Here is a 9,792-nt window from a genome sequence, read left to right as displayed (position 1 = left end):
ATACATTTTCTGTCATACCCTTCTCTTTCACACACACTATCGTTATTATTTATGAAATCTTACGTACTAGGTACGTGTTTTATTCTTAATACTAACATCTTTATACGTTTTATATAACATTAATATTTATTATTAAACATATTGGAGAAAAGTCTGATCTCATTCTTTACCTTTCACACCGCCTTACTAGGACTTCGCATCCACGTCTTATAATGACAGCTTGAAAACATCGGACTTATCTCTGGAAAATGATCATTTTACTTAATCAGAGAATTTGAGCATACGGTTCCTTTATCCAAGTGATATTGGATCAGGTTCCTTACATTTTAAGGCCGTTTAAATATTCCAGGGTGGATATCAGTATATGACCAACGCCCAGAGGTGTATCGCTAGATTATGTGGTAATTACCTTTTGAGTGCTTTCAACTATCCACAAATATTATTTCACCAGATGAACTCGTAATAGTCATATTTTTATATGATAAGGAGGAGGCGACACGATCTCACCGAGATTCATCACAGTCACTATGTAAGATCTTTTCAGACAACTTGGTAGGTAGTATCCGTATTTCTTAAATAGAAAACAGGGTAAACCAGTCAATCATTTAGAGATTGCAGATGACAAAATGACAAAAGAAATGATAACCTGCTCTCCTGAACCAAAAGCGATCATCATCAATAATATCGCCTAAAACAAAACAGACGTCACGATTTAGCTTAAATATTTGTGTGTGGGGTGGCATTGTATCCTAATATCATCTGACATGCCTAAAGATATCTTGATTAGAACTAAATTAAATCGAAATGTTATATTGTAGTCTAGTTAGGATTTTAAATGAAACAATCACAAACACCCAGGGCATTAGAAAACCACATAAATAAGAATGTGATTTTGTGAGAAAACGAACCAGGTTAAAGAGATAAAATATAAACTCCCCGGATAAAAGGCCAGCACTGAACCACGAGGGTCTGGTTTTGAGTTTATTTTTAATTTATCGTCAAACTAATTTTTATTAAAAGTATTTTTTAAGCATTTTCAAACGATATATATAAATAATAAAGATAGATGTTAAGATTGGTTTAGAAGAACGGTAAACACAGAAAACAAATAATTAGAATCTTAATGTACTGACTAATATTGTTTCATAAAAAATAATTTAAAATATTGTCAATTACAGGACTATGGCTTCGCCAAAACTAGTAGTTGCATTTGGAACAAAAAATATCATAACAAGGATGAAAAATTGTCTGTAACGTTTTGTGTTTTATCATTTCACGGCTCTTGAGAAGGAATTTATCGAAAAACATATCGCTTTAATGTAGGTTTTCACTGGTATGTGTCATTTTGTGTTTAAGATCAACAATCCACGTAAAGTTGTTAAAACACACATCGCATTGATGTAGTTCACCACTGGTATGCGTTATTTTTATATTATTTGAGATCAGCAATTAGCAAAACGTTTTTAAAACACACGTCGTTCAATGTAGGTTTTTACCAAGATGTATCATTTTATGTTTCTTCAGTTTACTTATTCGCAGGAAGTTTTTAAATCACACGTCGCATTGATGAGGTTTTTACCAGGATGTATCATTTTATGTTTCTTCAGTTCACTTATTCGCAGGAAGTTTTTAAATCACACGTCGCATTGATGAGGTTTTTCACCAGAATGGGTCATTTCATGTTCTTTGAGATGACCAATTTGCAGAAATTTCTTGAAACACACGTCACATTTATGTGGTTTTTCACCATCATGTATCATTTTATGTTTTTTGAGATTACCATTTAGTTGAAATTTTATAAAACACACATCACATTGATGTGGTTTTTCACCAGTATGAGTCAGTTTATGTGCTTTGAAATTACCAATTTGCAGAAATTTCTTTAAACACACATGACATTGATATGGTTCTTCTCCACTATGTATCATTTTATGTTTTTTGAGACCATCAATTACCTGAATTTTTTTCAAACACATCGCATTGATGTGGTTTTTCACCAGTATGATTAAGTTTATGTGCATTTAAATTTCGAATTTCCAGAAATTTCCTAAAACACACATTACATTGATGTGGTTTTTTTCCACTATGTATCATTTTATGTTTTTTGAGACAATGAATTTGCATAAAGCTTTTAAAACACACATCACATTGATGTGGTTTTTCACCAGTATGTGTCATTTTATGTCTCTTGAGTTCACTAAATCGCAGAAAGTTTTTAAAACACACATCGCATTGATGAGTTTTTTCACCAGTGTGTATCATTTTATGTTTTTTCAGAGTACCATTTTCCAAAAAAAATTTTAAACACACATCGCACTGATGTGGTTTTTTGCCGGTATGCGTCATTTTATGTTTTTTGAGGTCACCATTTCGCGGAAAGGCTTTGAAACACACGTCGCATTGATGTGGTTTTTCACCAGTATGTGTCATTTTATGTTGTTTGAGTCCATCAATTCGCAGAAAGTTTCTAAAACATACATCGCATTGATGTGGTTTTTCACCAGAATGGGTCATTTTATGTTCTTTGAGATGACCAATTTGCAGAAATTTCTTGAAACACACATCACATTGATGTGGTTTTTCACCAGTATGTGTCATTTTATGTCTCTTGAGTTCACTAAATCGCAGAAAGTTTTTAAAACACTCATCGCACTGATGTGGTTTATCACCAGTATGTGTCACTTTATGTATTTTGAGATCACCAGTTCGCAGAAAGTTTTTAAAACATACATCGCATTGATGTGGTTTATCACCACTATGTATCAATTTATGTTTTTTGAGACGATGAATTTGCAGGAAGCTTTTAAAACACACATCACACTGATGCGGTTTTTCACCAGTATGTGACTTCATGCAAGTAGTGTAGTGACTATTTAGATGATTCATAGATGCAAACACTCCATAGCAATCAGAGCAAATAAAGTTACGTGGGAAATATGTAACTCTTTTCAACATTATTCGAACCTCCTTTGGCAAGTATAATTTCTGAACCTCCTGTTTGATGTTTGATTCATCTATAGCTATCTCTGAATGCTGGATCGTCAAATTTGTGATTTTATTTGTTGCATGTGGTGTTCTGTTCTTGACCAAGTAATTGTCAACCGCAACTTTTTCAACGATGTCCAGTAGTTTACTGCGAGGTTCCGTGAAACATTGCTGGGTAGAAATCTATAAAAATAATAATTTTGGTATATTCAATTCAACACCTTTAAGATAAATATAATATGATTGTTCGGTTCGTTTTTTACTCTGGCGACATCGGAATAAATTTCTTCAAAAGTAAGGCCGGTGGAAATCGTTACCGAACCACATTCAACGATATTTTTTTGAAATTATGATTTAAATTTAGTCGGAGGTAGATTGTTTTAAGCTGGATAACACTATCAGCCACACGACGATTTGATGAATTAAAACGGTTTAAAAAACAACCTTTGTAATTAATGTACCTGATCCAGTGGCCTGTATTGTGGATCGGAGCAGCAAGGTTGCGGACTCTCATTATCGATTTGGCGGATTTCGTTGTCAACAATTTCTTCTTTGATGACGATTCCCTCATTATCGTTCTCAGACTTTATATTGATTAGACTATGTTCACGCTTCTGAAAATAACAATATTATAAATAAAAGAATGAAAGTTCGATGTATTGAAAGTAATGATATTACAAAATTCTGATTGTCTATGGAAGGTTTTATGCATTGTCAATATGTCTGACGATGCGTAGTGTTTAAAGCAGACAGTGCAAACACAATTTCGTTTATACATAGCTTTTTCTATTTCAATAACAGCTTCTAAATGACATTATGTTTTAATATTTTGCAGTTCAACTTTGACTTCACTACGTGGCAACACTAGATCGTGTTCGGATAATTTCAAAAATGTTTTCTCAATAACTGAACACACGTTGATCTTCATGTCCTATAAAATAATTTAAAAATAATTACAAGATAAAAAGAACTTTTTATATACAACGTTTTTAAATTATGTCGAACTATATAAACTTGACATGTCATATTGATTTCCATAGTAACGCACGTATATATTGATAATTTAGTTACTAGGACCCCAGACCCCTAGCAACCAATAATGGTGTCGAAATAACTTTTCATACAGAACAGAATTAACTGGACATAAATTCAATTCTACTTAAAGATGGATTAAAAGTTTCAAATGTCGAGGCTAGACGGTTAAGTTAGTTAAAAATCGATTGCAAGATTTGTACCGGACAAATAAGAATACGAGCTAAGAAAAACGTTGTAAAATACATAGTATTGGCCAAAAACTTTATAGAAAACCTACTCTATACAAAAGGAGCCTGAATCAGTGGTGACCCTATGCAAAGTGCCGCCCTTAATCACATTTAGAATACAGTCCCCTTCGCTTTTTACTCTCAAAATATACGCTAATGTTGCCCAGCATCTACTAAGTATTAGAGTACATATTTCAACTAAAACTACGCTCAAACAGTGGCGATTTTAGTTACGTATAAGTCTGAGACGCTAACAAGTTTGCAGGCCCCTTTATGATTTTTTTATACTAAGCTATCTGTAGTTTCCACGGAGCATGTGCTTCATAGAAATCCACCAGAATAGATTGACAGAATTTGAAGCCTGCTTTTTATTACGACTTAATGACGGCCAGACCATAAAATGCAAGACATACCAATATCATCTGAATGTTCTCTAATATTTATCGTTTGGTTTAAAAGACAAATATTATCGAATATTATGCAGGACTCGAAATGATCGGAGCGCCGTTCCGGTTTCTAAAATCTGACGTACAACTTACATGTAACCCAATTAAGAAACTTAGATCTAAGTACAAGCCATTCATATTCCAGCGGCCCAGTGTTACGTTATTATAGTCCAGTAAAGGTTTAAAGTTAAATGCTACGCTCTAAATACGCCACCATATATATAGAAAATCGTACATAGTCCACATTCAATTCAATTCAAAATGAATAGATTCACTAGAATAGATTGACCAAGAATTTGAAGCCTGCTTTTATTTACGACTTAGTGACGGCCAGATTATAGAACGCCATCATATATAAAACCAATATCAAATGAATGTTCTCTAATATTTATCTTTTGGTTTACAAGACAAACATTATTGGATATTATGCAGGACTCGAAATGATTGGAGCGCGTTACGGTTCGTAAAATCGATAAAATTATTGCTCCGTCTCGTGGAAAAAATAATTTGACCGTTTGAGCTAAATAGGCCATATAACAAAAAAATCTAACACACTTATTTTTATAAACTACCTACATATAAAATATTTAAACTATGTTATCTTCAGAAAATTGTCGAGCGCTCCGGTTCGTAAACGTTTCCATTCGGAGCCCTGCTATCATGATACAGGTGTAACTAAAAAAGAACATATTTTTACAAATGATTAAATAAAGTTTATTTGATTATTATCTTTGGAGAATGGCATCTGCAACGAGTCCGAAACGTCGAGGAAAAAAGGCGGAAGAACACACGATGAAAACTCAAAAATCTATTACCAATAAAAGGTGTCCGGAAACATGTACGTATGCAGTTCGCCGTATCCCACTTCACCGTGAAATGTTGTATCGAAAATGTATGCCCGCATATTAAAGAACGTCCAATCTCTTTGGGTCATATAGTACTGACATAAAATTCATGTCTAAATAAAACACGATTTTTGTCGGTTTACACTTTACAGGAAGCCAGCAGCAAACAATTTTTGAAAATAGCCGATATACTGCATTATTTGTTAAGTTAGGTTAAGTTTTTATTCTTAAATTCATGAATTTTGCAAAATCAGCGATAAAAAATTGAATTTATATTCACATTGAATCTAATAAAATTGGAGACCGTATAGTAAACGGTCATCTCTTTCCGGTAGAAAGCTCACGGCGAACTGGACCACAGTGAAATGCTTTACGTACAACTTACATACAACCCAATTAAGAAGCTTAGATCTAAGTACAAGCCATTCATATTCCAGCTGCTCAGTTTTACGTTATTATAATCCAATATAGATTTAAAGTTAATTGCTACGCTCTAAAGACGCCATCATATATAGAAAATCGTACATAGTCCACATTCAATTTGGATCCTGATAAAAAAAACCTCATTACATACCTGCAAAACTCGATATACCGACCAGCCTTGATCGGATCAGCTGGCTACCACATTAATACCACTAAGGAGCATTCTAAACGGACAACACAAACACGACCTCCAAACCAACCTCGTCCCGCAACACAGTCGGTCTTAATCGAGCGTATCACCAGGCACTGCGTTTGAAGTAAAGCATCTATACAGTTGTTTACTCCTGGTAATATCCCAGGAGCAGTTAACCGAGACTGAGGTCGCCACGCTATCAAGTGAGCTTTGACTGAGTTGACTGATTTTACTCTAATGCAAAGTGCCGGGGAGAAAAAAGGCACAAGGAAATTAACAAAAAAAAAACGAAGCTAATCATACGGTCAGCAATTATTATGTGAAGAGATCTTCACGCCTTTGTGGCGACGAGGTCAGACGGCCCGATGAGCCCAAGAGCTGGTTGGACCGACTCGAGTAACGCATCCTTCTCATGGCACATTCTCAGACATTCCCAGATGATGTGGTTTGCATCCTGTTTTTCTCCGCCACATTCACATGTCGGTCGGGTTACAAGTCCAAGCTCAAAGAGTTTGGCAGCGAACCCACCGTGACCTGACAAAAATTGACTCGTGTGATGGTCAGGAGTCGATATGGTTATCTCGAATCGTCATTTAATGTCCGGAAAGAACAAATATGTGTGTCGAAACCTGTGGTGCACAAACACGTCCCGTGGCAAATGGCATTTGTTGCAACCGAAAAGAACAAGTACTTCATCACCAAATTTTTTATTGAATATGATAAAAATCTGTGTTCAATATGTGAACAAATTATGCAGTAGCAACGTAGCAACTGTGTATACCTAATCTGAATCGTCACTGATAGAAAACTTTATTGTAATTAATATGATTATATTCTCACCAGTATAGATTTGCGACCGAAATTCATCTTTTTACAATGAGTCACACCGTCTATGGTGCAGGTGCCGTCTGTTTTTAGATAATTGTTTTCAAAACACGCATTTTAGTGTTAGTTCTTTAGGAACTCTGTCAGTGCACGACGTTTGTGAATCGATATTAAAAAATCGCTTGTGTTAACAGAGAAAATACGGTTCGATTATGAAACATTTGTTTGTGCACATATGTATAGTGCGTGTATATAGTTCTTTATCTAGTTTTATTGTTTTCTAACAAATAATATGCACGTAATGCGGAGTCGAGAGTGATTAAAGTTGCTGATAAAATTATGTAACTATCAAATTAAAAATAAAACATAAAATGTATATCTCATCTAGTATAATTAATCATTATTTTTTAACACTTTTATCCGTTGCGGCTCGTCAAAAATTAGAAAAAGGATAAATTGGCCCTTCTTTTAAAAATCTTGTGCACCACTGGTCTAAACGAACAGGTAAACGCAGCTGGTTACTAGCTAACAATTATTGAGATAATTGAAAGATAATAGATGATACCTTGATCTAGCAGTGCATTGATATTGGCTGATAATGATATAACCCGACTTACTGGTTTCGTTTGAGAATAAGAACATCCACCGGTGTAATTAATGTCACATTCTTTTGGAAACGTTTCGTCAATAAGTCGCTCATGGCGGATGTTTTGTGGTAGTTCAGTTTTGAGCTTGATATGGGAGATGTCAACTGCATTGCTCTGTAAAGAAAATTAGTTACTTAACAATCCCACGCTCAGCGCTGTATAAATTGACGCTAACATTCCGGAAACGAAAGAATCCGGTCTTAAAACCCCCCGGGATAATTAACCTCCAATACACTACATATAACCGTTAAACCCCATAACTTCGCCAAGTGTCCCTAACTTCACTTAAATCAATTAAACACTAGAAACTCAAGTTTGTACTAGACATTTACTACATTACTACAACACTTTTTCTCATATTTCCTTTATTACAAATTAATCTATTACCTATCTAAATCGCTACCTACAAAAAAATGATTTTGTGAAGAAGTTTGTGAGAAATGGTCATTTTTAATGGATTTCGTGAGTATCCATAGATAATAATTTAGTACTGGACCTACTAAAACACACTGGGCGAAGTTAGGGAATCGTGCCGTAACTTCGTCTATATAAAAAAAAGTGATTTATTGTATTATTTAGTATGATCCGATATATTTTGTGGATTTTTTTGGCAAACTAACCTCAAACCTGTTGTCAGCTTGGTCTACGTGTTCTTGTTTGATGTAATTATGTGGTAGTGAACGTTGTATTGGAACGTCAAACCAACATGCACTCGGCGGCTGTTCATCTGTACCGGATTCACAGTCATCTGGCTCTGTTTTAATATCCATTTTACAGTTTTCCCCAAATGACCTCAACATAAATAAAATTGACGTGTCAATATATTTTTACCATAGACAACTGATCGGCGAACATTTTAATGTTCCTAAAGGCTTAGTTTCACTAACATGCAGACCTGACCAGATTCAACGATCTTCGTAAAACTATTAATCGTCGACTATAAAAACATCAATAAATATAACAACGAACGATTCAACTACTAATTTACTCCGTGTTGACGCTTGATTTGATTGAACCATAATTAACTCCTACAGCAGAGTTGCCGAACCTTTTTAAGGACCAAATAGACTCTATAACGATCGGGCACATATATGTCAAGACGTACCTACATAGAGAATATGGGGGGAAATAGTTTTTTTTTTTAATTCTATTAAAAATAAGATACCTAGCTGGATACTACTCACAAAACATAGCACACGTCATATTAATAGCTTTATCACTTTTTTAAATTACACCATACATTTTAGTCCATCAATTTTGAAAGTCAGAATAACTACTAGGTACCTAGATACTAGCTTCACCAAGTTTTGGTTTCTTATTTGGTGCAATAATTTTTGTGGTTAAAATGAAATTTGTTTGTTAATAAATTAATTTATTATTAAGTTTGGTTATTTACGCACAAATTGACATCAGAATTGCTCCGATCAGATCAGTCATTCTCCCGCTACAGTGGTCTCGATCATTGCAAATCGATTAAAATCATTCCTCGCCGCCTAATGAGGTTAGTGCGATAATATTATATGTGACGCATAAAATCTTAGGACCGACATATGCAATTGTATATTTACATTATTATATATATTTTTCTCTTCAAGCGCGTGCCATGCAAAATCATCTGGTGGCACGCGTTCCATAGGTTCATAGGTTCCTACAGTTTAGTTCAGTATTGCCATCTTTTAGCCACCGAATTACAGTAGGTACGTGGTCCAAGAAATTTAATAACTATTATAGTATGTCCGCAAATAAGATAACTACCTAGTTCGCCTTGTAATCTGTTGAAACGTACAGGATTTTTATTTTTCACCAAAAAATTATTTTAATCTGCAAAGAGAGACATGTTATTTCTCAAAATCCCCGTTATTTATTTTGTGAGAAACAGTAGGTTCTATTTTTTTTGCCGAAATACTAGGTATTAACAATTTATTATTATCTTCTTGGACCACGTATTATTATTAATTCGGTGACAAAAAGATGGCAACACCTTTTTTGACGTTTCTGTCGAGTAGTTTGTAGTGGGCAGCACAGAACTTGTTTTTATAATAATTTGAATTAAATTCATATACCTACATAGATATTCAGTGGCTCTAATAATCGTTAGAAATATGTTTCGTGTTTGTCTAATCAGACCATTTTTATTTAAATGGTTAGTATATATGAGCTGTTTTG

The 9,792-nt window shown here is 34.3% G+C and overlaps 1 protein-coding gene across 1 annotated transcript; it reads right to left on the bottom strand.

Moving 5' to 3' along the window:
- Positions 1-948: 948 nt before the first annotated feature.
- LOC147076825 (uncharacterized) lies at positions 949-8,433 on the bottom strand. The gene is made up of 4 exons (XM_085940482.1): positions 8,247-8,433; positions 7,597-7,740; positions 3,447-3,599; positions 949-3,168 (listed from the first exon to the last, which is right to left on the bottom strand). The coding sequence occupies exons 1-4, from the start codon at positions 8,424-8,426 to the stop codon at positions 1,948-1,950; spliced, it is 1,698 nt and encodes a 565-aa protein (XP_085796608.1). The 5' UTR covers positions 8,427-8,433; the 3' UTR covers positions 949-1,947.
- Positions 8,434-9,792: the final 1,359 nt, after the last annotated feature.

The sequence above is a fragment of the Rhyacophila brunnea genome, unplaced genomic scaffold (assembly GCF_057557595.1).
Source record: "Rhyacophila brunnea isolate RB1 unplaced genomic scaffold, BYU_Rbru_1.0 scaffold_13, whole genome shotgun sequence".
In the NCBI taxonomy this organism is placed as follows: domain Eukaryota; kingdom Metazoa; phylum Arthropoda; class Insecta; order Trichoptera; family Rhyacophilidae; genus Rhyacophila; species Rhyacophila brunnea.
This window is presented reverse-complemented; position numbering and strand designations above follow the sequence as displayed.

Bases quoted from the DNA above. Each gene is read 5' to 3' on its own strand.
- LOC147076825 (XM_085940482.1), bottom strand. From the start codon at position 8,426: ATGTTGAGGTCATTTGGGGAAAACTGTAAAATGGATATTAAAACAGAG. The intron at 3,600-7,596 runs GTAAGTCGGGTT...TGTTATTTTCAG, and splicing joins CTTATTCTCAAACGAAACCA to AAGCGTGAACATAGTCTAAT. The intron at 3,169-3,446 runs GTACATTAATTA...TTATTTTTATAG, and splicing joins AATACAGGCCACTGGATCAG to ATTTCTACCCAGCAATGTTT.